At 46.3% G+C, this 27,696-nt stretch overlaps 2 protein-coding genes across 3 annotated transcripts in view; one reads left to right on the forward strand and one right to left on the reverse strand.

Annotated features, from left to right (window-relative positions):
- A2ML1 (alpha-2-macroglobulin like 1) overlaps positions 1–3,766 on the forward strand; it is a 28,691-nt gene extending 24,925 nt beyond the window's left edge. Inside the window, exon 37 of the mRNA XM_027906075.1 lies at positions 3,583–3,766. The gene's annotated coding sequence lies outside the window, so the exon portion shown is untranslated. The remainder of the gene's footprint in view (positions 1–3,582) is intronic.
- On the reverse strand, positions 1–26,101 carry LOC114069353 (alpha-2-macroglobulin-like protein 1). Of its 2 annotated transcripts, XM_027906080.1 has the most exons (36): positions 25,843–26,101; positions 23,815–24,001; positions 23,314–23,476; positions 22,489–22,541; positions 22,169–22,189; positions 20,771–20,924; positions 20,259–20,343; positions 19,587–19,707; positions 18,669–18,786; positions 17,694–17,803; positions 17,222–17,392; positions 15,701–15,925; positions 15,507–15,570; positions 14,830–14,975; positions 14,530–14,679; positions 13,484–13,681; positions 12,715–12,808; positions 11,932–12,085; positions 10,446–10,674; positions 9,966–10,089; positions 9,658–9,779; positions 9,192–9,243; positions 8,718–8,801; positions 8,167–8,343; positions 7,782–7,863; positions 7,021–7,177; positions 6,436–6,510; positions 6,068–6,239; positions 5,415–5,629; positions 4,915–5,130; positions 4,423–4,538; positions 3,669–3,759; positions 3,312–3,380; positions 1,969–2,071; positions 1,232–1,273; positions 1–155 (listed from the first exon to the last, which is right to left on the reverse strand). In XM_027906080.1, the coding sequence occupies exons 1-35, from the start codon at positions 25,911–25,913 to the stop codon at positions 1,233–1,235; spliced, it is 4,410 nt and encodes a 1,469-aa protein (XP_027761881.1). In that variant the 5' UTR covers positions 25,914–26,101; the 3' UTR covers positions 1–155; position 1,232. The 2 variants fall into 2 exon arrangements, with proteins under 2 accessions (XP_027761881.1, XP_027761882.1); XM_027906081.1 differs by lacking the exons at positions 1–155; positions 1,232–1,273; positions 1,969–2,071; positions 3,669–3,759.
- Positions 26,102–27,696: the final 1,595 nt, after the last annotated feature.

The raw sequence follows: 27,696 nt of genomic DNA on the forward strand, positions 1-27,696 counted from the left end.
TAGTCTCCTACTTTTAATAAGATGGCAAGCACAGTCTAAGCCTTTCAGAAACTAACTGCTCAGCCAGAATTTTCTTCATTCTCCATGTGGTGGCAGTTGGCAGGGGTGATAGGACTGATGGACAGAGACTGCAGTGGATGTGTCTGTCCCTGTTCCTGTGAAGACAACAAAGGTCAGAAAAACCCAAAACTGTGTTCCTGAAGTAATAAATCTGGGACTTTAATAATTGACTTTAACTAGGAAACTAGAAACTCAGCAGTTTTTTTGCATCTCATGACCAAACAGTACTGTCAGGCCAATGAAGACAGGGCTCTCTTCACCCAAAGGGTAGTTTGGGCACTGGAACAGGCTCCCCAGGGAAGTGGTCACAGCAACAAGCCTGCCAGAGTTCAAGATGCGTTTGGACAATGCTCTCAGGCACATGGTGTGATTCTTGGGGCTACCCTGTACAGCACCAGGAGTTGGACTCAGTGATCCTTGTGAGTTCCTTCCAACTCAGGATACTGTATGATTCTAAGATTCCCTCTCACTCTATCCATACAAAGCCTATGGCAGAATCTCTACCAAGAGTGTGAGACTTGTGACAGGCATCCCAAGACAGGGCTGTGTGCCTCCCTATAGGTGATTCATGAAGCAGGTAGCTTTCTCCATCTTGTGGGCTGTGGGCATGAAAGCACACAGGTGCAAAGTTTAGAGCAAGGGCAGGCACTAGTCAAGTTCAAGCTTTGCCTTTGCCCAGTCTGGAAAGAGGACAGGGAAGTGTCCATTCTCTAGTGTGGATCAGAAGCCAGGTTGAGACAGAGAAAGGCTTTGCACTGAAATGGAATGAGGCTCTGCTGTAAATGTGAACATGGCATGTTGTGTGCACAGGGCTGGAGGAATGGGAAACTGCAGGGAAAGTGCCAGGAAAAGGAATTGTGATGACTTAAAGTATATGTGATGCAAAATGCAAGAACTGTTAATAGTATTTGCGACAGGCAGCCCGTGTTTTCTGTAACATACCTCCCACTCTGTCAGGAGTGGGAACATCAAATCTTCTACTTCACTTTTCTCTTTCCCTCAGTTCAACCACTGGGATACAGAAACTCAAAATTTGCACTGCCAGTCACTTCCTACCCTGCACCCGCAGTCTGGCAAATTTCTTGACCAAGGGCCTTTGCCTGTGTCTCCCTCCCTTCCCATATTCTTCAGGACCATGCCTGTGATAACAAAAGAGGTGTTGGGCCCTCACCTCATTTGCACGGGGCACTGTAGCTCATCACTGCAGTTTCTTCTGGAAGACAAGGAAAAAAGGGTTTGTGAGACACATTTGCCAAAAACTTACTAAAGCAACCCAGCACTGGGTTCCTAGGAGAGGTGTTCCCTCAGCTTACAGGCTATGACTCCCTACTGCTGTGACACATGAAACCACTGGTAAGTGCCCACAACTTTGTGCAGCTAGTCCAGGTTCACCCAAGTCATGGGGCTTGCGATCTTTTGAGGCTGTAAGTTCCAAAGAGCTCCCCTGCAGTTATGAATTCCTCACTTTCTGAAGGAATACCAATCCCTGACAGATTTCTAGCTTTTCTTCCCAGTAGAGACCCCACAGATTAGAGGACAAGTCAGTTTTGGTGTCATTCTTCTAAGGGGGCTCTTATTCTTCTGAGTCATCCCCTCACTATGGTCCCTCTGCCTTTGCTGCCTACCACAAAATGAGTGTTCAAAAGCATGAATCTTTGCTCCACACTTGTTGGGAGAGCTAGACCCTGAGTGGTTCTACAGCTGACTTCAGGCTTGAAAGTTCTGGGGCCAGAGAAAGAAGTATCTACTATTTTGAAAACCAACAGGGTAATTTCATCCCTAGAGAGCTTCTAAGGGACGGCCAGATAACCATGTCAGGGTTGGTATTATCTTCGACTTGACAAATTCAGAAAATTTCTTTCCAGTGGTACATTTGGGAGGTTTCTGTAGTACAGCATCTGAACTCACCTGGCATGTAGTAATCGTAGACCTTGACATTAGCTGGCTTACGATCCTTCACTTGCAAGTCCTGCTCCACTAGGAAGGTGTAGGTTTGAGGCTGTCTAGTCAGCTAAGACCAAGAAATGCAAGGATTAAAGCAGAACCAAAGTTCTTTAAGACAGTCCCTTCCACCTGTTTGCACTCAGGCTCCATGTTAACCTCACCACTGTAACAGGTCTGTTCTACTTTCTGGTCCATCTCTGAAACATCTTTAACTTCCCGTTCTGTGACTAACTCTTTTTTTCAGTCACCAAATTTAACTCAGCTTGTGAGAAAGATCGAACTTATGGAGTCAGTATGCATTAGGCACCTGAATATCCCACTAGTGTTCCCAATGAATCCCGCCTTCCCACCCATGTGTGCTCTGAGCTCCTTCATGCATCTTTCCTCAGTGTCTACTTCCTTATACACAGTCCCATAAGATCAGCTCTTATTTTCCAGTTTCACACAACCCTTATTATTAAGCAAATACAAGGTGTGGATGAACACCTGCTGGATGGTAGTAGTTACACGACCTGCTGTTGATCGCGTTGCACCTTGTGCTACCTGGCAGCCTGAGCTGAAATATTTCTCTGTACTGCCTTTCTGCTCTCTGCAGTAGATGAAATGAAAGCAGCATCTCTGTAAGCCTAATGCATCCACATGGAAATATCCTGCTTCCTATGAGGCCAGCTTAGTTCAGTTTACTGACAGAAACTGGGAATGAAGAATCACAGAAATGTAGAAGCACTCCTTGGAGACTCTGAAGTATTAAATACATGCCAGGTCTAGTTTCTGGTGCTGTTCAGGTATGCACATAGCTAGAGAAAGGCTGGAGTGGTTGTTAATCTGTTGATTAATGAGGCTGTGGAGTGAGAACTGCTGTTCACACAACCATCTGGTTTAATTTTGAGTGATCTTGGCAAAATCCATGAGCAATCTTGCACGTTCCCTACTGCATCCAGGCTGCTTATGAGCTTTCTAAGAATTCAGGCTTGCTTGGATTTACTAGATGGATCCTACTACTACTCCCAAATCCTGATCAGACATTGTATATGGACTTTCAACAGCCTCTGAACAGTGCCAACAGATGTAGGCTTAACATCAGAATTAGCCTCATTTCTCTCAAGTGGACCTGTAAGTGGCTCTACAGCTGAACTGCTGCAGACTGACACAACATACTTCTTCAGATCAGCAAATGTGGCTGGTATGCAGGAAAAACAGCTCTGGATACTTAAAATACTAATGAAACCAATATACGAGAGGAAGCTAAAAACTATCTGTTAGTCCACAGCCCTTTTAATGATGGTGTTAGCCCAAATTACACTCACTTCCTCTAAGTAGAGAACGACTCGGTCAGCTTCGCTTTCAACTTTCTTCACTGAAGGCATTTTCTTTAGCTGAAAACAGGGGAATAATGTCAGGAAAGATTTAACAAAAAGCAGAAATGATTCAAGGATATTTGTCCTTGTGAGACTATGAGCAAAAGATTCATATGGCCAAGGAAGCCCTTGAAGTAGGGGAAGGCAAGGTGCAGCCTGGAAGAGACTTTGAATGTAGGGATTCCTCAGGAAGAAAATAACCACGTTTCTCTGCCCACAGGACTGATCATAGTTCTGCATACAATCCTGCATGATGGACATCCATCACTGTTCCCATCCCAGCTGGACACAAATTCGCAGTCTCACCTCTTCCAGTGAACCTGCCACGGGGCTGTATCCAGACAGCAGCTCCACTTGGATCAGGACCATGTTGGTGGACACACGGTTCCCTGTGTAGCTGCAGCAGGAACCCAGGGGACAGCACTAATGTTACTTTCTGAGCCATGATCTCTAGAGACTCCAGCCCAGCTTTCGTACTCAGGTAGAGGAATCTGCCTTTCTTTCCAGCGTCTCTCCTATAAGCATACCTGTCTCTGTACTGTAATAAATCTTTGTGCTTCCCCTGATCTCTCTTTTAATTGTGCTGACCCAAGGAGAATAAGTTCCTTGGAAGCCTTCTGGTGTTACCTTCTTTAAGCATGGCAGGGAATACCTGTTCTCTTGGCAGTTCTGTCCAAAGTCAGGCAGGAATATAGCAGAGGAGAGTGGTGTGACAGTTGGACGGGAGCGGAGGAGGGAAGACCTAGGAATATGTCTCAGTCCCACAGGACCTTCTTCACATCACTAGTGTTTTGAGACCTAATCCTAGAAGGGAATGAGACCCACAGACCTTGGGAGAACTTGTGGTGACTAGCATGGTAACATGGCAGGACTATAGCCCAAGCCATTCCTCCTGGGGCCTTGTACTCTTCTCCCAGCTGAGGAGAGCGCAGCTAAATGAGCGAGGACGTCTTAGCACTTGGACCTCATGAGTGATGGGGAGCTCTGCCATCAAGAGGCTGGTGTGGTGCCAGAAGCCTCTTAGCACAGGGGAGGAAAGGGGCAACTGAGTGTCTCCTACCGAGCACGAATGGTGACAGGGAACTGGGTGGCATTGGGTGTGGTGCACTCTGTCTGCACGGACAGGGCAAAGGTGACGTCACTCCTCGGTGGAGGGATGTGGTACCGTAGAACGGCCTGCCAGGATGGAAAAAAGAAAGATGGCTCAGAATAGCAGTGTTTTTTGCTGGAGAATATCCATGTCTAGACTTGGCTGTTTTTCTCTGTCTTGCACTGGTGTAAGAGAAAACTATGCGGCAAGAAGCAGAGGTTCTGCTAGTAGTGCACTGCTCCTGGTGGACTTCTTGGGGGAGAGGGTGGAGATAATTCAGGTTTCATTTGGGGAGTTGCTCTTCCCTTCCTATTGGGTCACAGCTACTCCCACCAGCCTTGAAGCCCAGATTCTTGCAACTAACTGCAGCAGTTTATTTTCAGTGTTGGCTAAGTAGCAAGGTAAGACATCTGGTGGCTTTCAAGGCTTTTCCCCAGACTTTTTCCTCCTGGCTGGACTTACCTGCAGGAAGAGACACCCATGGCCTTGAACATGCACAGTATAATCTTGGGGGATGGCTGGCAGCTCCACTGTCTGCAGCAGGAGGCGATTGCTATTGTCTACTCGGATGTTTTGGTTGAACTCCTTAGAAGTGAGAGAAACCTGGAGATCAGGGCCATCCTTGCTGAAGATTTTGGCTGCGTACAGGGCTAGGGCTTCCAGAGCAACCACTGTATCCTGAGAAAAGAGATGAACACTGGGAAAATTAGGATTCCTGCTTCCTATGCACGCCCAGTTCTTAGCCTTCCCCTCACTCATATTGCATCTACAGCACAATAAGGGTTGAGCTTTTAGCATGGGATTATCTCAGAGGAATACAAATATACACCTCTTCCCAACTCCCAGGAGTCCTAAATCCATATACCCTTTTTTTATTTATTCTTTTCTTTTTTACTATGTGCTGTTAGAACCCATTGCTCTCAAAAACCAGCATCATCTCTGATGATAATCAAAGGGATTACCTGGGTTGAAGCAAAGCCTCCATATGGGTTTTGCTGCTTGGTGAGCCAAGACACAATCTGGGATGCCTTTTTGCTTTCATCTGATGACAAACTTGACTTTGTAAGGTGAGCCTTGAGGATAGTAGATGTCAATTCCACATCAACAGATGGAGCTCGATACCAATATAGGGAATCTTCTTCCTGTTTGGATTGTTGACTCCAGAATATCTGGTCATCTAGAGGTAGAGTGGGAACACTTATGGAGTGCGTAGCTGTATCTAATAACCTTGGAGTCCTACTCAGCTCTTGTATTCAGGTACTGAGTGAACATGTACACTGGACAAGATATTGGTGCATATCTCCCTGTTAGCCCACACACACACTGCTTTTCCCAGTAAAAGCCTTGCCCTCCAGGCTCTGCAACATCCATGAAACTACCCTGGTTTGGATGACTGGGAGGCCAGGACTGTGAGACCATCCATTGAGACAATCTGCCTCACAGTGTGGATATAACCTGTGACAGCTTGGCCAACAGAGTCTATCCAAGCCTCGGACTCCCCACAAAGCTCTGGCAGTGCCCCCCACTCCTGCCATCCAATCCCTTGGTTGTTCAACCCAGGTGTCTCCTCACAATTCTGCCAGCGTCCTCCTTCCTGTCCCACAGTCTTTGGTACCTGATATTATGGCAGCCTTATCCAATCTTTTGAGGATTTTCTGCCTGAGGGCCTTATCACCTGCTACTGCAAAGGCATTTGCAGCAAGTGCCAGGCTGTAGAGGTCGGAACTGCCAGTATCAGCATTGACCAAGTCCTTTATACAGTTCAAAGCTTTCCACACAACTGGGTCCTAGGATAGAATTGAAAGCACACTCATTACTGGCAGGGTGTTTGGGAAGGGAATGCAGCTTTGATGTGTGCAGAGGAGGGTGGAACCAGGGACAGGATTCATGGGGAGAAAACTGGTAACATACCCCCACTTGCACAAAGGCAGAGCACCCATGCACTGCCTGCAGGCACAGCCCATCCCTGCTGCCCATACTCACAGAGCGTGGCATCCCGGAGTGTAGGAGAGCTGTGACGATCACAGAGCTCAGCCCCAGTCCTTCCTCCACTGCACCCTGCAGACACCACAAAACAGAGAAGAGGAGGGCTGCTGGGAGAAGGGAGAGGGAAAAGTTTTCCCATACCTTCTGCTCCCTTAACAAAAGCCAGCACAAGCAAAAGTGTTGGTCTTATTCCTTCTGCTAAGGAAGTGCAGGGCTGGTATCTACCTTCTGTTGGACACATTCCCCTTTCCCCTCCCCTGCATAAAATCTGCAGTAGCAGATTTCAGTGTCAGGGAAATGTGATGTTCCCACAACCCCTCTGCAAGGTGGCATGTGTTAGCTTTTGAGATGGAGGTAGAGTGGGGCACTGGTTCAGTTCCCATGTGCATGTCATCTAATGCAAATCTCCATCTTTCGTAACTTGAAAACCATGACTAAGGAACCCTGCATGTCACCCAAGGGTGACCTTGGGCACATCACAGATTTCCTCCTGCAGTAGAGTTTGTTTGTTCTTGTCGCCAAACTGGGCCAGAAAGTGAAGGAGCTTTGAGGTATCTAATGAACCTTCAGGACATGACATACCATCAGGCCATTGTTGAAGAGTTTCCCCACACTCTTGAAGCAGCCAGATGGAGTCTGACTTTTAATCAGGGCACTGGCAGCATCCTTTATATTTTGTTCATCTATGTGGATGAAGTCCCGGGCTTGGCTAAAGGTCTTCAGGACAAGGGCAGTAAGCCTAGAGCCAAGGAACAAAGAAGAAAACAGAACTGAACCAGTCACTGATGCCCATCTCCAGTAGGAGACAGGAGTCTCTGTGTCTTCTACTATGTCACCCCTGTAGAAATACCAGCAGTCAGGAGTCTCTGTGCAGTTGGAGAACTGCAAACAACGCACATGAGTTAGATGATCTTGAAGCTCGAGCTCAGATCCATTTGCAGCCAGAGAGAAAAAATTCAGTTCATCAGAGGGAAGCACAGTTCAGTGCTTCCCTCAGAGTCAATTCCAACAGGGTGCAGGGTTGCCTCCAAGAGCTGACATTTAGTGAGCTCACTCAGACCCATTTCAAATCTTGTTTGGGCACAAATAACTTTGAAAAACCTGAAAAGAAGATGCCTTTGCAGCCAAGTTTTCAGAATCAACCTCATTTGAGGTGGTCAAGCACAAACAATACTTCAAGTTAATTTATTGGCACAATTCCTTTCCAAAACGTCTCAGCAACTTATCTTCAAAACTCCACACCTTCAGACTTCCTCAGTTTCCCCAGACCAAAATGCAAGCCAGCTTGAGCCTGATCAGGTCAAGCTGTTGTTCCTCAGTTATGTTTGGATACTTCTGCTTACCAAGTGTTTCCTGGCTCACTTCCTTCTCCAAAGGCACTGTATGAGCCGTCTGTGTGCTTGTACAGGAGTTGCCGCTGATATCCTGCAGGAAGAGGCTCGGGATAGTGAAGATTCTCTGCATATGTCCCATTCTCAGGGTGACAACCTGCCCCACCAATCCTGCTGATCATTATAGAGAGCATTATCTCTGAGGAATTGAGAGAGGGGAGCTGTGGACCACTTGTTCTGCTGAGACACAGCAGCCTGATTTACACTGCTGCAACTACCACGGTGTCAGGCAAGTGATGGTGCACAAATCCTGTTCAGCACCAAGCCTCTGCTGAGATTTCTACTGCAAAACTAACGTAGTGGACATCACCAGCTTAATGAGCAGAAATCCACTCACCACTTTCCAGATAGCCAATTGCCTTCTGTTTGATTTCTGGAGTCAGTTGTCCTGTTTCCTCAAGGTATTGTGTGATGTAGACATTTGGGGCAAAATGAACCATGTTCTGCTCACCACAGCCACTGGACATCTGGAGGAGCTCATCTATGTTGTCCAGTGCTGTCCCCAAAATGTCACCTGTAAGATAGAATCACAGTTTTGAGAGCTATACATATTCTTGCATGTAAAACAATTCTGGTCTCACTGATTCTCCAGATGATAACTTCCTAAGACTGGTCTCAGTTCAACTCTGCTCACGTGATGTTAATGTCTATAGACTGTAAAAACAGTGATATGGTACCTGTCTATCTTTCCCCTGACTTGGTGAAATTATCTGTCCATCCAGTGCCACTTACGTAAGAGAGATGAGATACTTCTCTGGAAGACAGCATCACACCTTGCTGCACTTCTTTCCTGTTATTACTCTGTTTGCTAAAGCAGACACAGTGGCACCAGAAGAGAACTGTCATGCAGGGAAAAATATTACTTTCCAAGACACCCCTAAAACTCACCTAAGAAAGAGATGTGGGCTCTCTCTGACCCAAGGACAATGTTCTCTGGCATCGTGAAAGTGATTGTCTCTGATGCTGAAGTTCCTGCAAATGGCAAAAATATTAGGACAACAATGGGCTCAAAGGAGATAGCAGAGTCACAAGCATCCCCTAGGAGATGGTGTAAACAAGGTTGGGATCACCTCAAGAGCTGGTGAAATTAGCATCCAGAAGAGAGGATGACACAGAGATCAGGCCTCTCACTGATAAGGGACTGTGATGTGGTTAGACTGTGGTTTGGTGCTGCCAGAAGTTTTTAGTACTGGATAGGGTTGAATGGCTATGCCTACCCATAAAAGCTTTCTGCTCCCTACAGATACACCTCCAGATAGTCCTAGAGTTGTTCACACACCACACTGCTTCTGTCTGATCTCCTTGTTTTGTGCACATGTATAGCCCCAGTGGTAAGATGGTCTCTGGAGTCCCTGCACCTACCTTCAGGGCATAGGTGTGAGGTGTGGGTCTTTTCCTCCAGCTGCCCCTCTGCCTGGTGAAGAAAAGGCTGGTCAGCTTAGAAAGGAGAACAGTAAAATGAGACAGCAGCTGCGCATCACCCCACCTTCCTTGCCCTCTTTTCCATCCTCATGGGCCATGGCAAAGGGCCTCACACAAACAGCAGGGACATGTGTGCCAACAGTGAAGTGTTACTGAGAAGCAGATTTCTAAGCTGCTACATGACCTTTGACTCCACTGCCCTGGCAAACAGTTTTGACATTTCTGTTCCATCTAGTGGAGGAGCTCATGCTCCAATCCAACCTATCCTTAGAATCACTCCTTGACCACCCTTCCTGAGAAATGTGCCTACCTACCCAGCTGACTCTTCCTTCCCAGAGCCACCCACCAGGCTGTTTTGAGCCTGACCCACTTCCAACCTCGCCAGAACTCTGAAGCGCACTCTGACCTTCACCAGCAGGTGTTTAACCACTGTGTCCTTCCCTCCAGACTCTGGCACAACAGCTGTACTCTCAGTGCAAACATCGTCCTGCTCCATCACCTCAGCAGTGACAGTGAAATTCACCTTCCCTAAAAAACAAAACACCAAGGCCAGCTGGCACATGTGCTAACTAAAGCCTGGGCTTTAGTTAGCTCAGCCTAAGGCTGCTCACTCATGCTTCCCATAGTAGGCCACTCTCCCTTCCAGCCCAGCTCTAGTTTCCTCAAGTAGCTCTGCCACTGCCTCCCACTCCTGCCACTCCCTTGTCCCCTTACCTAATTTTGTGGCCTTCACATCCCAGAAAAATGTTTTTGCCGATTCAGGACACAGACAAGTAGTGAACCTGACATTTGCATGCACAAATTCAAAATCCCTGGAGTCCATTAGGCTAAGCTGAAGCTAGAGGTGAAACAGAAAGGGGTTCAGGTTACAGAGCTGTTGCTGTGTTTTTCCTTTCAGCTCCTTGTTCCAAATGACAGTCAATCCTGGAACCTAAGGATGAGTATGATGACGGCCCTGTTGCAACATATGTGGAACACCAACAGTGTTCCATGGATATTGCAGTCATGTAGGGTTCATCTTTTAGGGAGGGATAAACTGGACAGAGATGCCTCTGTGTGGAGCTTTTATTGAATATCTTCTTTGGTGTCTTTTGGCCAGTGCCTGAGGAGGCAGCTCCTTGTCTGTGTCTCTGTCAGTGAAGTAGTTACCACACATCCCTCTGCCCAAAAAACATCCCAGAGTGAGCCACTCACCGCCATGCACTGCTTCAAGTAGCTGAAGACTTTGACTTTCAGGGGAAATGACTCTCCACGGAAGACAGAATATGGCAAAGTGGGTTCCACGAAGAAGGGCTTGAAGCTCCGCAGGCTGGTGGTCTCTGAGATTCCCAACCCATGGCTCTCTGAGGTGCAGAAGGTCATGGCTCTCCAGTCTGTGATACTGTCAGGTACTGTGACAGCTAGCTCAGCAGCCCCTAAGTCACTGAGGAGAAAACAGAGTGGAAGGGGTTGTTCCCACCCCTGGAAAGATATCCCTTGCTAAGACAAATGCAGAAATTCAGACTATGAAATGGAAGTGGGTGTGAAGGTCTGGGGACTGCTTGGAAGTAGGACAGAGATGTGGGAAGGATGGTAAATAGGTGGGCAAGGAATGACTGAGAGGAAAATGCAACTCAAAATTTGCTTCTGAGCAGTGTTGCACCTGAAATTCTTATTTTATGTGGGCACACAGGGCTCCCAGGGGTCCATGTTATACACCCAGTCTGTGCCACGGAGTATTGTGTGACACTTCCACAACACTACCACCCAACCACAGCTCAGCAGTCATCATTGTGAGCATCACTCACAGATCTGCATACACAAAACAGAAAATGGTTCCTGCCCTGAAAGATCATAATCCAGCCAAATGGGACAGAGAGGCAGAGATCCATTTTTACAGGTAGAGAACATGAGCACGTGGGAAAAATAAAAAAGATGAGGTGTGTGTGAATAAGGGGAGAACAAGATATTTTTCCCCTATATTCTTCCATTTGGGACCAAATCTGCAGTACTGTGTCCTATTTTTGTCCTCCAGTATAAGAAAGACATTGACGTAATTGAATGCATCCAATGGAGGACTACCAAGATGGTCAGAGGGCTAGGACATTTGATGTACGAGGAATGGCTGAAGGAGCTGGGGTTCTTAAACTTTGGAGGGAAGGGCTAAGGGGAGAGATTTCAGCTTTCTAAAGCTACCTATTGGGAAGGTGTAGAGACAATGGAACCCATCTCTTCTGAGGTGCATTTTGATAGGGTAAAAGCTAACAGACACAAATTGGAACATGGAAAATTCTGACCTAAGATAAGGAAAAAAAAAAACCAAAAAACATGAGTATGGTCAAACACTGAAATAGGTGCGCAGACAGTTTGTGGAATCTCCGTCCTTGGAGATACAGAGTACTTGACTATAACTTGATCTAACTGGACCTGCCTTGTGTAGGATGTTGAGCTACAGACTTTTGTAGGCCTCTTCCATCCTATAGGAGTGTGTGATGTTAAATTCCTAGCAGCATTTGGAAAATCTCATCAGAGTCAGGAACCGAACCAAAACTCCACTGTCCTTTATCCATTTCTTCACACCTCCCTTTTCTTTCTTGTGCACAGAAGGCAATAATGCCGTGGCTCTGCTCCTGCCCGTTATCTCTACTGTGGCTGGTAGAAAGTCTAGATCCATTTGGGGTCTCAGTCCGTAGTTACTCACTTGATGGGAACCAGAGTCCAGATGAACGTCTCCGGAAACCAGGTACGTACTGGCCCTGACTCACTACCCGGCTCAGTGTGCTCTGACTCAGCATGTTCAGCAGCATCATCTGCATCTGGGTCCAAGCTGTTCAAGATTGCTAGATCATCATAAGCTATTGGGAATACAAGCATTCGTTCAAAAGGCAAAGCAACTGTGAAATCAGGATAGAGTTCAGCTGGGAAAAGCTCAGTTGTCCATTCCTCCTACACCCACCCCAATCCCACTTGTTCTCATCAAAATGCCCTCTACCTACTTCACTATTTTCTTCCACAAGACAACCCGGGAGACCAAGTGGATTCCATTATGTGTGTGCTCCTCCAGGAGGCATTCCACCTGATCACAGTTTTGCTCTCAGATCCTGCAGACAAGCCTAGATACTGCCCAATGCCAATCCTGGCTGATTCCCTGATTTCCAGCAAGACCTTTCCTAGTCCTAAGAGATTTTCCTTCCTGAGACAGCTGCCCCATTTCCACCCTTGAACCACGTTGTCTTCCCGCCCAACAGCAGAAACTTCCAAGCAGATTCTTCTCTTGCAGCCACCCCTTCGCCCCTCCAGTGCACTGGATACACATCCATGCCAGGACTTTTCCCCTCTTCCTTTGTTGCACATCTCCTGTGCAACCTCCCACTCATCTCTGGAAGGCATCTCCAGTTCCTAAGAACCCTGCATGTCCTGCTGCCCATGTGCAGCCTGTATGTTACCCGTGATTTCCAAAGAAACAGGAAAAATCGAGATGTACACATGTAGTTGTAGTCGTAGTTGAAAGCGGTCTGGGTGCGGCACTCAACTGGAGATTTGATTTTAAGACTGGTTAAAAATGTTAGTCCTGAATTCTGGAGGAAAGAAAGGGAAGACAAGAAGGTGTATTTATGTGGAGGGAATGGTATGTCTGAGGGTCTGTCTCTGCCCCGGCTTCCCAGCATATCAGCCACCCTGTGTCGCTGCACCCTCAGCCTGACTTGTGAGTTTGTACAGGGAGAGGATTCAGAACTGCCCTGCTCCCAAAGCCCAGTCCTGGCCAGTCATGCTCAAGGATTATGGGAGTGAAACACTTGCATGTGTATGCCTGCATATGAAGTCATTATTTTGGCACCAAAATTTCCTGCCCGCCCTAGCCCAGACTTGTTCTTATCCTTCACCTGCTATTCTTTTCCACTATTCTTTCCCTTCTTTCCCCAATTCCCCCTTTTCTTTCAGGTGATTTCCAACCTCCAATTTTCTCTGACACAGGCTGACACTCCTGTCTCCTTTCAACCCCTAGAAAGTCTAGTAGTCTCAGCCTTGGGACTAATGGGGAGCTGGATTGTAGGAATTTACCTGACCAATGGGAATTTATCAAGCTGGAAGCAGAGAGTGTCAGAGATCTCCTAGTTCAGAAGCCTGGCAAATTTAGAACCTGAATTTGCCACCATTTATTGGAAAGACAATCTGTGAAGCTGCCCAGTGCTGCCCAGGGATACAAAAGGGCTCAGCTCTGAAATCTCAGGGTTTATGGAAATCAGATTTACCTTTAGAAGTTCATAAACATCTGGCTGGGACACAGCATAGGAGTGTCTGTTGTACATGAATGGTGACATTGTTCCTGGTGGAAGGGTGGTCTGAGGAGAACCAATGGTTCCTGTGCTACTGTAGATATTACAGTAGTCACTGTAGAAGTCTGTGAGGGTGCTGGGGTGCTCCTGAGAGAAGCTGAACATATTATATACCTGCAGATAGAGAATGAAAACAGTACAGTAAGAGGTGGGAAGATTTTAATTTCTATCCAGAGATTTTCTGTGACCTCAGAGGCAGAGCTCGAATCCTGCCTGCCACAAAAACCCCGAGGGTTTTTGGTCTTCATGGAGAGCGTCCACAGATTTTAGATGCACAGCATCCGAGATGACCAGGAACCTCTCTGGGATAAGTCTGCATAGCTGTGGCCACTTCTAGCTCATTAATTGTACCTGTGAACTCAACGCATGCAGTGAGAACACCTTCCCCATGGAAGTCATTAGACAGCTTCTTGTGTGACTGAAGGTCCATCTTGGATCCACCAAGACAGTGTCAAGAGGCAATTCAAGTGTCCTTAGACCCAGGCATAAAGGAGAAATGGGGCCCTTCCACTGCCAAGGCATCACTTAAAGTCCAGTTTGTGAACGGAAAGACTGTCTGGTTTATGAGAGCTGGAACAAAGATATGTAGCCTATCACACCTTTGGCACTTTTTTCAACATAACTCTTTTTTCCAGAGCACTTTGTTGTGAATTGGTTGTCAGGATATGGATGTCCCTTGTCTTCTGCGTGCCACTGTGACAAAGCACCTAAAGTGTTACAAAAAGTGACTTTGGGCTGTACTTCGGGATGACAGTGGGTTATTCTACTAGATCCTTCTGTAGATACTGGAAGTTTTGACTGGTATTTGATGTGGGCCTTCATTTTTTCTCATTAAGCCCTGGCCTGTCCCCATTCAAATACTTGTTGGTATATTTACTGTGCCTTACTAACCAGTTCCTGCTACCAGATAATCCAAAGGTATCTCTCCAATATTAGCAAGGCTCAGCACTAAAGTGACTCACACTATCCCTTGATAGCTCAGCCTCTGGCCTCAGGAGAAGGACACTTTGGTCTACAGCACGGATACTACATAGGGAGCCTGGTGCAGCTTGCAAATGGAGACGGACAGATGATCCTGGAAGAGCCACTGTGTCTGAGAAGCCAAGCTTCACCTGAAACAGCAGAAGAAAAGAGGGACTAAAGACACTGACAAAGAAAAGGGAAGACTGGCTACTGGATTCTGCGGGACATCTATTGCAAATTTGCAGTTAATTAGCTTCCCTTCAACCTACCTGCCCCTTTACGTGTTGTGCGCTACTTACGTGGTTCCTGAAGCAGTTGGAGACTTTGAGACTGAAGGTGTCAGCTGCCACTTGTCCCTCAGGGAAGGCAGTGTAAACAAAGAGAGTAGCCATGGGTGAAATGAGGTCAATGGGCAAAGGGACATTGAAAGACCCACTATACTGACCTGAAGGAAGAAGGAAAAACTGGAAAGTATAGGAAAAAGCAAGGCACTCTGCAATCCAAGGATTACAGCAGCAACACACTCTTTTTCTGTAATACTTCTGTACAGTTTCTTGGAAAAAAACTTATTCTGCCTTGCTTCTGGGGAGACCGCTGCTAGACAGCCATAGCCACATATATGTATGTGCCATTTTATAGCAGCGACCTTATATCACAAGGGATCTTGGCAAAAGTGAACACCTTTCCAGATGAGTCCAGAAAAAAGATTCCATAAGTTTCTTCTGATAATCTCCTCTTTGGCAGATAAACTCTGACAATTTCATCATTTGATCAGGGGGGAAAAAAAAAAAAAAAAAAAAAAGGAAATTAAAAGACTGAAAAGAGACCACATATTTGACATTTCTTCTAGATTTTTTTGTGCCAGCTCCTATGGTTTTCTGGTGGTCTCCGATCTCTTTTCTCTCCATCTCCATTTAGGCTGAAAGGACTTTCCTGTTGGAGCCTTAGTCTGTTCCTGGTATTTAGATGCTCTTACCTAACGAAGGATCAAGAAGTACTGTTGTTTGGCCATGATGCACAAGGGATCCTCTGGCCAAAACCTGTAGGGTAATGAACAGAACAAGGGATCGAGAGTGCCTCTGCTCTATGGCCTCGGGCCAGCAAAGGGCCCCGCGGTGACACAGACCCGTCTCAAAGCTGGCCCCATTGCCGGAGCTGCCCCGCACTCACCAGGTGGTAGAAGTGTGCTTTGGCAGCCCCGTCTCCCAGCTCTGCAGCCAGTATGTGATAGTGCACAGTGACCTGCTGCACATCCCCGCAGGGCAGCATTGACTGCACTGGCTGGATCCTCACAGAGCTGCGGCTGGAAGAGTAGAAGGCCTTCAGTGTGAGGGATGCAGTGCCATAAGACACCCTCATGTTTTGACTGCTTAAGTCCTCCGGCTGGGCCTTGGCCTGTGGCACAGAAAGAGTGTCTGAAAATTTCTTGCGTCTCTCCCCATGCCAAGACCAAGACTGGTTGGACACCTTACCCCAGGGGTAAGGTGTCTCTTTCTACCTAATCCAAGTTCAATAAGCCTCTTTCTGTGTAGCTTGGCATTGCTCGCTCTACCACACTCTGCAATAACTAGTGTCTAAATGGGCAGGGAGATGTGATACCACTACAGCTTTGTCTGAAGTCTGAACTTCTGCAATGCTGCTGCTACCCTGGGAGCAAGCCAGATTGCTGGATTATTAGTAGAGTGGTTTATTAGTGCCTGGATCAAACCACTGAACCCTTCACTTCTGTCTGGTGCTTGTGGGTAAATTATCAGCATGGATCTGCGCTGATAATGTATTTCACTCTACAGCACTGTTCCACTCACACACTGTATTTCTTTCAGCACTTTCCCTGATCTATAGGGTAGAGATGGCAGGGGACAACTGAAGATCAACAGCCTTGCTCAACTTTGACCTATGACCTATCTGTACTGAGACTATAATATTAACATCTTGTGGACTTACAGAAAGGTCAAGATCCATCATCTAAGATACCTCTGATAAGATTAGAGACAGGGCTTGCCTTAAATTGCTTTGACCTCAAAGTTAGACAGGACAGGTATTAGAAACCTAGCCCTGCAACCAGACGAGGGAGCCTTCCTTGTTTATGGGAAAGCAGAGGCAAATTTTTCTCTGTCAATTCCCTGTTGGTGACATCCCTAATCTAGCTCCTTATATTCTGGTTACCTGCTTAGCTCCAGATTGGTTTGCAGCAACTGTTTCCTAACTAGCCTTCCTTCTTTTCCCCCTTAAGTTTTCTGGCTTTTATATCCTAGGTTTTTCCAAACTTTTATGCTATGAGGAAACATAACACAAACTTGTCACTGACACTTCTCCATATGTAGCTTTAGATTGTTCTTCCCTTTTTTCCTACCTTCCTGTTCCATACTGTATTGAAGTTCTTTCTTTGTTCTCTGTCCCTGCCCAGTTCCACTACATCCTTTCCACCTCAGACAGAGGTGCTGTGTAGGTGGAACTCAGTCACAACTTCATGGAGTCTTTGTCCACTTGTAGGGACTGCTCAGGGACTGCTGAAGCTCAAGGGGCCAGAAATGTGGCTCTGCTATGAACAGTTCCTCTTGCCCTAGATCTTTTATTTCACTGCTCCATGCTTCTATCTCCCTGGCTAGGCCAAGAGAATGACACAAACTATAGGTCTGAGGGATGGATTGCTTACTGCTAATCAAATCTAATGTAATTATTGGGCCTAACCTGTAGTACAACTTTACTGCTCTTGTCCCATGCTGACGTTTCTAAGATGAAAGAGGCCATCCCGGTGTCATCTGTGAAGTAGGTCTTGGTCTGCTTCCCACTACCATAGGACACTGTAAGAATCACCTTCTTGTTCTTCAGGTGCATCCCACTGGCACTTTTGAGTTCCAGCTGTAATGATGCAGAAACCGTCAGTTCCCCTCTCTGCAAAGGGACTCTCAATGTCAACTTTAACTTCCCCAACCCCTCTCCCCCAATTTATGCAGCAGCTCTCTCATCTGGCAAAGCCACAGATCCTGTGGCCACACCGCTGCATAACCTCTTGGTAGATATGTCAAAGGGAGACTGGGACAGAGGATTTTGCTAGCAGCTTTGGGCAGCTCAGAACAAGGGGACCCCCTGATACTTTTGTGTCTGTCACCCGCTTAGGCCCAGATGCTGGGCTTTCCTTATTTCTTTCCTTTTCACTTACATTTCCATAGTAGGGAACTCCTTGCTGATAGTAGTAGCTTGTCTCCCAGAACTGGAGACTTGAGATATCAAAAGTGACCTTGCAGCTTTCAGTGGTGTTGAGCTCCACTCCTAGGAAGGACAGGAGGTACATGCAGGTGAATATCATGTGTCTGACCTGCCAGAATGACAGCAGTCTACCAGGAAGTCTCTGTCAGACAGTTCTCAAATGTTCTTTTCCCCTTTGTTAATGAGTCCTGCTCCTAGCTGTCCTCTTCCATTCTCTTTCCCTTCTCACAGCAGTCACCAGAAGGCAACATTTTTCCTTGCCTTCACCATGTTAGTTTGCAGTCTGCTTTTGGCAGGGGACTGCAAAACATTTTCTTGCAAGGATGGCTTTGTAATATTTTGTGAGAGGGGGAACTTTACAGGAAACCTTATTTCCCTATCTGGAACGTGGAGGTCAATCTAATGAGGGGCTAATAACAGTACACAGTCAGGGCCTTGGTTAGCCCTAGTTGCTTTAAATCCTCATACCAACAGACTGTCCTTAAGTATGGTTTCAAAAGAAGAGAATCTGGCCTGGCCCAACCTCCACACACATTTATAATGTGATGAGAAGACAAGAAAAAGCATCTCTTGCCCATCTCTGTCAAACCAAGGTGACTGCCAGAGCTGGATTGCCCACAGCAGCTTGTGGAGGAGCAACCACACTGGTAAAGCCCATCCTGAAACAGTGGGAACTCACACATCCTATGTGAGTCAGACCTGGGTGTTATGACACAAAAAAAACACTCATGTTGTCATGGTGCTCCCAGGGGAGACACAGCTCTCTGAACATTTTACCTCAAGGGAGCCAGTGCAGAAAGCTCCAGTGGTATGATGGGAAGACACAAGGATCCGTAAGGGTTCTTACAGAAAAAACCCCAAAGACAAGCATGTTGTATGAGAGTAAAGTAAAAGATTTTCCACAAAGTGTAGAATTAGTTTTTGATACCTGTTCCACTCTCTTTCAGAAAAGCCGTAGCTTCCAGGTTGAAATCATACTTGTCACCATGCTTCCGGTGGTAATTCTTAATATTCACTTCAGTGGCAAAGCAGCCATCCTTGTTTGTCTGGGAATATGAAATTGTATTTGTTAACCAATCATGAATGCACTAATCCCTTCTGCAGTGCAGACCAAACCCAAAGCCTAGAAGTCTAAAACTGCATGACTAAGACACTTGAGTTAAGGGAGCAATTCCCATACTGGCACGAAACCCTTTTTGTGGAGCAGTCACTCATAGGAGATACTGTTTCACATACTCTCATCTTTACACGCTCACTCACACACCAGTAGCAAACATGAGTTGTCATTCCTTCCTGACAACACAATTTCTTCTGTTAGGGCAGGATTTATCTTTAAGATAGGCATTTCTTAAAAATATATAAACAAATATAGGTACCTTCATTCAACCATAGACATGAATGAGTAAAGTTTGTGATGAAGTGCAATTGCTTGCTTACATGCAAGTGGTAATTTCTGAGTCTCCAAAGCACTTGTTTCTGGAAACAGCACATAGGTGTTTACACTAGATTAAAAGGTGGTGCTAAAAATGCATCCAGTGGAAGTGAAATTATGTGAACAGTGTTTGAATTCTTTATTGACCCGTTGCAATACCTGTTTTGTAGGAAAATCTGCAAGTTAGCTTGCCTACAGATGCTTCCTCCTTGGAGTGCATCTAAGTGCAGTCAGAGAAATCACTGAGAAGGGCTAAGATTGCTACACTGTGGAGTTAAAGGCATAACAGTCATTTATTCCCAAGCAAAGGGCACGCTGCTTCAGTAGCCGATGTCTACCCCACTCCTTCCTTTAGTATTCCCTCTCTTTGCCCTTGTTCCTCTCTTTTGCAGGAGGAATATCCTATATGCTCACCTCGCCGGTGTAATCCTTACAAATACTGCGTTTGGCTTTGGAAGACTTCCGATTATAGCGCATGTGTTTACGGCACACCACAGCCTTTATGCTACCCTGGACTGGTTTCCCGTAAGTGTACCTGGCAAACAGAGCACAGAGGACTTACATATAGAAACACTGGCTCAAGAGTGAATAACACCAGCTTTAGCCTGTGATTTGCAGCTTTACAGACCAGAAACCTGTAGTATCTTCACGGTTCATGAGCTCAGCAGAGACCAGGAAGTAAAAATTACCTCAGTAGACTGAGACAGAAGGCAGTGGTGGGTGACTTCTCTCCAAGTCTACTCTAGTCCCACCAGGCAGGGCTAATGGGCATTGTGTTGTCCATAAGCTGAGTCAGTATTCCTACAACACTGTCACTAATAAATACAGCAGAGTGACTGTACTGTAGGGCACATGCTACACTGAGGGAATCCACTACCACACTTTCAAAGTCACAGAGAAAGAAGTAAGGAGAGAGAATATGGAGGACAGAGTGAGTCCAGGAGAATTACTTAGTGAAGGATACCAGGGTACCAGACTTTGGGGTGGGGGTAGGGTTGTCAGAGACCATTATGAGTTCACTTATTGATGGCTGTGCAGTTCTCAAACGAGAAAGAATGCATCTTCTACCACGATAAGTCAGCTCACATTCCACAGACGTGGAGACGGAATGTTTCCTCCAAAATTGTAACCACCTGAGGCATCTGGATGGAGACACTGAACTTGGGCAGCACTGTGCGGAAGCAAGAGAAATATAATTCAGTGAGAACAGAGAGAGTTCATTTGTTCCAATCCTTCCTAAGTGGTTGTTTACAGAAAAGAAATCTCTCCTTTCATTCCCTGGCAGCCAGCACAGGGCCTGGTAGGAATGCACCAGCAGCCCTGCCAGGATAATGTGATGGGAGTCCACAGCCTTAGTCTCCTCCCAGAGCGCAGCTGTGGGACACTGCCTCCATCCATCCTCAGGACATGGGGGAGGAGAAAGCCAGGGGACCTGAATGAAAGTGATTGCACTTACTGGCAGGCAGTTACACATATCAGGTGATAGCACAACTGGCACAGCTATTCACAGCTGCATGGCCTGTTCAGTTCTAGGTGAGAGAGTGGGACTGGAGGCAATACACATTTCTCTGCTGCCATCAGCTTCCTGAGACTCTTACCATACTCCTCTACCCTGAAGGTATGTGTACGGTGAGGCATTTTGATGGTGTACTCTCCAACAGGTACTTCTGCAGCCAGAGGGAAGGACAGATCCACAATACCTCCCGCAGGTGTAACATTCTGCCACTGTGCAATTCGGTTGCCTTTGGGGTCCTGCACAGGTAGTAGTAGAGAGTAGTTACTTGATGGTGCAAAAAGACTCTTTTGCAGGGAGTTCAAGCTACCAGAGTGTGGTCTGACCACCTCTCAATTGTCCTGAGAGCCCAGGTCTATGACAAAGCTACAGTGCTCAGGCAAGTCCATGCTTGATGAGGAAAGGACTTTTCCCCCTGTCTAACTGACAAAGTTAATGGCACTGCCATCTCGTTGACTGCTGGAAAACTGTGGTTTACTGCCTATGGATCTAACTAAGAAATAGAGGTGGTTTTTCTTAGAGACTTCTGTGGTGATCTGAGCTGGCGTAGCTCCCAGGTCACTGTGGAGACACATGCTGCCTAAGACATGAGCTACTGGGGAGTGATTTCTGGGGAGTCTGATGTCTTAAATACAATCCCCAAGGAATTCTGGGTAAATGAGTCCAGGACTTCATGCAGGGGACCGTTGAAGTCCGGTCCTGAAGGAACAGTGTCTCCCACTGCTGGTTCTTGTGAGGGCAAGATGCAGAACTCTGAGTGCAGTCTCACTGCCCAGCCAGTAAAGACAGTGATGACTTCATGGGTACTTCATATGGAACAAGTGGGAACTGCTGTTTGAAAAGGTGAAGCTGGATCAGAGTGCTATGTCTGTATACAGTGGCATAAAGTATCCCACCAGTATCTCAGAAACCACATGTTTATTCATTGCTTGCTGGGTATTGCATGCAAATGTGTATTAGCTACTGCCAATTGCTGATTGGAACTGTGACCTCTCAGCATGGGTATCACAAACTTTCAGGTGTCTTTCCTCAACTCAGGTGACTGCACTAAACTAACTGATTTTAAGAACAATAGCCTGAAAGCTGCTTTAGGAAGTTTTTCTAGCTAGGCAGTCACAAAAGTAACCAGTCAATCTTATGTTTTCTGTATGTCTCCTTAAAGAAACGTCAGGATTTTCACAAGTCTTCAGTTCATAGACTAGAGGGACTAGAAGTCCCGTGACTACTCTAGAAAGGTTTGCTGGAATGGCTTTCAATGGCACCCATCATTTATGCAGGGACCCCTGTGTGAATGGTGTCATGACACTGCACTGACAAACTTCTGTGGACACTGAAGGAGGGAAGGGCAAGAAGTCAAGGACTGTTCCCATTCATTCTGAGGTAACTAACTTTATGCAACCATATTTTCCCACCATCATCTCCAAACCTGTGCCTTCCCCAAGATGAGAGGAGTTCACCATTTTCAATAAAGTAGGTGCTTTACCTTCAGTTCCACCAGACGCTGCTGTGGGGAGGAAACAACAGTTACTGGTTGGACGCTTCCAGGTGAATTACCATCTACATCCCTAGTATTTTTTACTCCCCAGCCATCTCTCAGTCTTCCACAAGCAATTCCCAGGGACTACCCATAACCCAACATCATGAGCAGCTCCTGCATTGCAGGTTGTACTCAACACTGTTTGTAAGCACCAAAAACAACACTGAGACTGGCTGTCCACAGTTGTATCACCTAGCTGGGCCAAGTACTAATCCAGAGGTCGTGGAGGCTGCCCACAGCATTTTCAGATTTTCCTCTTGACTTACCATTTCACTGCTGGCAATAAAGTTCTGATCCAAGGTTACAATCCGCAACTTGACTACAAGGCAAAAGAAAAACAGGACTGGCTGAAATGAAATCAAGTTTCTTAATAATAAATAACAAGAATGGATGGCTAAGAAAGATGTGCCCATGTGCTTCAGTGAGAGGATGTGGGCAACAGCTACAGTCATCTACTCCTGGGCTTATGTCCAAAGCTCTGCTAGGAGCTGGCAGGCTGCTAGGAAAAAAAGTGTTAGAAGATGCGGTGTGGGGTTTTCTGGGAAGAATGGCTGTGCTGGTGAGAAACAGCATTTTTCTAGACAGTGGACCTGTGGTGGGCCTCTAAGCCTTGCCTGCAGCAAAGCTCATCCTACTGGAAATGGTGAGAGGCAGGGGGCAAACAGCTGTACCCTGCCTTGATCTGCTGTGCTAGGGCAGTGGTGGGGCCTGTAGTACTGTGATCCTCATCTGAGGAAGTCTGTGGGAAAGAGAGGGATTTAGGGGCCTGACGGACTTTCGTGGCTTTCACTGGAGCGATCATAACCAATATAACACATTGGCATCTGAACCTTTTCTCACGCATCAGTGAACACACACACTCCCTATTCACACTGGCATGCTGTCTGTGTATGGCTAGTACTGGAGAAAACATATGCCACACTAACATAGGAGAGAAGTATTCTAAAATCCCTCAAAGCCAAGAAAGGAGGTGAAGCCTGTGACCCACTTCCCCTGAGGAGCAGGCCCTGTTCCAAGCACTAGAAGGTAACCCATATTTTGCGTCCTAAGGACTGTTCTTTCTCTCACAAGACACGGCATTCTGTCCATACCAATCTGTCCAGGTTTGTACACAGGTTTGTCCGTCTGGATAAAAGTCTTCTTGTCTGCGTGCTTGATAAGGACTTTTTGCTTCTTCTGAAACTCTGAGTTGGCTTCCAGGACTGTGATAACAACAAAAGCCACTTCATCAGGATTTCCAACAGGAGGAGGGACCTGCAGGTATAGTTATAACCATCATTCAGGGTGGACCCCATTCACTGATCCCAAGGTTTCTGGAATAAAGATTATGATATTACTTTTGTATAGCTCCAGTTCTTCTCGCCCTGAAAGACCCCACAGAACATTTCAAAATGTTTTTTAGGAGAGTAAAGTATTAGTAGAGCTACACAGCAGGAAGGACACTTACTGGCAGACCTGTACAGCTGAAGCAGAAGGTTCACTGGCCAATTAAGATATCATCATGGGAATACACAATTTGTCTTTCTGTCCAGCAGGAGCAGAACTCGCGCAATCTCTACCCTCCTGACAACCCTTAAAAATATATTACTCACCTGGAACTTTGTGCAGTGAAAGAAGGTGAGCTGAGAGATGGACTGAGTGATCAGTGTCTCATTCCCAGCTCTGCTTTGCAAGGTTACTGACACGTGGATCGGGACTTCTTGCTTTCTGCTGAGCTGGAGACACACTGTCTCTGAGAAGGGGTAGTAGAGCTGCGATGGTATTGCCACGGCATAGTTTCTATTAAAAAAAGAAAGAAAGAAAAAAAAAAAAGGCAGGTAAAACTGATTTTCTAAGAGGACAGGTCTTGACCACAAGATTTAGGTACTTAGGAAGCACTTCTGGTTTCTTCATTCTGCTGTCACAGTGCCATTGAGACACCATCATAGGTACTGCACACATTAATACTGAGTCTGCACTATATGCTACATGCCCATAAAAAGATAAAGTGAAACTGAAAAGAAGGTGAAGGGAGCTCCCCATGTCACCCAAGGGACCAGCAGCAGAGCTTGGCTACCATGAAAATACCAAGAAGCTGTTCATACTGTTTGTTTGTTTTCATCTTTCATCGCACTGCAGCAACTTGAACGAAGGAGAAGCCAACACTCAAGCAGGTTTCAAAAATCTTATCACTGACTCCTCCCACATACTGACTCTGGACAGGTTCAGCCAGCAGCATGTTTTGCAGCAAAAGGACGGCAGGGCCTGGAAAGATCAGAGGAGCAGGAGGCAGGGAGATGACCTAATGGAAGTTCTGAGCTGGAGCTCAGCACCCTGGCAAGAGGGAGTCAAAGTCCTGCTGGCCAGAAGCCTTGAGTGCTTTCATACTTGAGTGCTGCCAAGCTGCCTTGAACAGCTTGTCTGCTGCTAATATTTGGGGATCTGGTAACATATGCTAACAACATTTTGATTTTCCTAATTAAGCTGACTCATGGCACCTCCCCCTGCCACTTGGGCCAAAGGATGTTATGAACACTAAAGACTCACTACTTGAACTTCCCATACTTCCCTAGCTCCTAATGACCCTTTACTCTGGAACATTTTTTTACACCCCTTTGACAATTCATCCCTTGCCCTTGCCTTCTGAGCTATAGAAGTACAAGACAGCATCTCAGAGGCTGTCATTAGGGGATTCCAAGATCCTGGCTGGATTCCATTCTTATGAATCTACAAAAATATACAGGTGAGACAGTGGAGATACTATTGAAACAAGCGGTATTTCCATAAAGCAAAACTTCATGCTGAAGGTAGCAAAGGCAAACAGGTAGCAGTAACTAAAGCACATAATTTGTGTGGAAGCTGTGTCAGCCTATGGAACACGTCCTAGAGGAAAATGCTATACTCCTGCTGGAAATGTTTTGTAAAACTAGACTTGTGCATGCCACACCACACAGAGCAGGAGGGAACACAGCTACAACCCAGTGACTTATTTTTCACTGTAATATCTACTGTTCAAGCACAGTCAGGCTTCTGTTTGCACCTGAGCCGGGGTTGTAAAAGCAAAAGGCCTTCCAAAAGCAAGCACAAGTTCACAAGCCAGGATATCACAGCAGTACCTGCTGGAACAGAAGCTACATTCCTGACAGAGTATATGAAAAGGAGCGGTGCTGAGAATTATCCTTGACAGAGGTCTGAGAAAAGGCCTGGTGTGAGCAGATGGGTTGCCGAGCCTGAATGAACACACTGCTTTACAAAGGGCATCCCTGAAGTATTAAATGGTGATCTATGACTCTTGGGAGAAAAGCTTAGCCCAGAAGGAAACATATTCTGGAACAGAGTAGGAGGCATGAGATATTGGCATAAACAATTGCAGAAAGCTGGCAGAGTTGCTCTGCCTGAGTCTTTGCAGAAATACATGCTCTACATGAAAGGCAGAGAGCCAAGTGTTAAGGGGAGCGTGGGGAAGAGGACACACAAAAACAAAGTGAAACCCTTGGAACCTGAGAAATGATACCTCTCTGGAAAAACATTCCTCACCTTAAGACTTCTGTCCTGTTTCTGTCATACTGCCACCCCCCCCCACCCCCTCCCAGGACCCCCCACAGACCAGAGTGTGTATTCAAAGCAGCTGAGGTTCTTACAGCATTGCAGGCATTCCAGCCGCCATAGGCAGGAGAAGGATGCTGCCCCACAGGAAAGCGATGCTCCACATAGCTGACTGCAAGTCAAATTCTTCCTAGGAAAGCTTAGCCTCTCCTCAGCACCTCCTTCACTCCTGCTTCCGCTGTATTCCTTTTTCCTTCTCCCCCTCATCCAGAGCTGAAGGAGTATGCAGCTTCCGCCCTGACAGGGTTCCTGTTTCTCTCTTGGCTTCAAAACCAAGAAGATGGAAATCATGCTACGCGTGGCTGGGGCCAGGATGTGGGCGGGTGAAAGGGGTGGAGACAATGCTTGTTGCCTACAAATCAGAGTAATTTGCTTAGAGACTTTGTAAGGCTTGTTGATATTTCTGTGGGAGTTGTCTTGTCTGCCTTATGCAGCACAGCTGATGGCAGCAGGAATACTTAGTTACTGTATTTGGTACTGGGACTTCATTGGAAACATCCGGGGACAAATTAATTCTTTGTGATGTCAGTGGATTTTGCTTCATGGTTGTTCTTCTGCCAAACTTTTTTAATGTATTATTTGCTTCTTACTGAAATTTCACTCCTGACCTGCAGCCTCCAGCCAGCCCAGCCCAGGGCTGCACACACAGCTCTGTCAGTGCCCCCATTCTTCCCCAGAAGAAGGAAAGAACTTCAGCATGTTATTATCTTTTTGTTGTCTACTTGTTCCCATTTAACTTCAGAGATGGCCAGTTTAATGACTGTTCAGAGATGCAGAGCCATGTGGAGTGTTTCTTAAATCGGACGGAACTCAGATTTTTTTTTTTTTTTGTCCTGCTAGTTTAGACTTCAACTCAAACCCCTGCTAATTTCAGATAATCAAATATGCTCCCAGATCAGTGACATACAGTGCTTTAAACCTGAAGTTTATCTGCAGTGTCAGTGCTAGGTTAAAGGCTGGTGTGTCCCCGTTACATCGGACTGTGCACTAAGAGGGTGGGTGCTAAGCACATGCATGGAGACTGTGCCAAAGTAAATCCAGGGGATTGCTTTAGCTGGGAGCTGGGCAGGGCTTGATGGCAAATTCACTCTATACTGTGCACCTTTGGTTATGCTCTGCTAAAACATAAACGGGACCATGGCAGAATGAGGACACCCACCTTCAAATGAGGTTGTAACTTGAGGGCAAATACACCCAAAAGAAGAGTCTGGAGGAGACAGGTGGAGGTATAAGTGTAGAATCACTTTACTGCTCAAGGAAACTGCCTGAAAACTGGACAACCAGCGTGGGGGCATGTATAGTAGAGATTTGATAAAATATGTGTGGACCTAAAGTGTCATGCCTAATTTGGAAAGACCTTACAGTGGATCTATGTGAGATGTTGGCAGTAGGTGGCAGGAACCACCTTGGAAAAGGGTTCATACCCAGGAAGATCAGACACAGCTGGGATGGATGGGTGGACAGAAATGATGGCAGTGAACAGAATGGAGGTGATTTGAAAAGTTTTTACTCCAAACCTTGAGTAATTATTGGACGAGAAGAAGATCCCTAATGATGACCAGAGAGTAGTGAGGATGCATTTTAGAAGTTGAGGATGCTTTCTACAAGCTGAAGATAGTAGCTGGTATGCAAATTTGGCTCTACAGCCAGGATCCAGACCAGCCATAGATAAGATGAATTTTTCTCCTAGGTCCCCTTCAGCCTGAGTTAGAGGTCATATATCCCCATATATATCCCTCAGTGCCCTGGCACCCATGGCCTGGAACACCATCTGAATGTAGATGTGGGTGGAGAACTGTGCTGTGTGACCTTCACTCTACTGGTGGTGGGAGCAAGTAAATATTAGCTAATGTCATCAGCCTGGAAGAGATACTATCTCTGTATATCAA

Source organism: Empidonax traillii, unplaced genomic scaffold (assembly GCF_003031625.1).
Source record: "Empidonax traillii isolate 1590-97213 ecotype Southwest subspecies unplaced genomic scaffold, ASM303162v1 scaffold1246:size530596, whole genome shotgun sequence".
Lineage (NCBI taxonomy): Eukaryota > Metazoa > Chordata > Aves > Passeriformes > Tyrannidae > Empidonax > Empidonax traillii.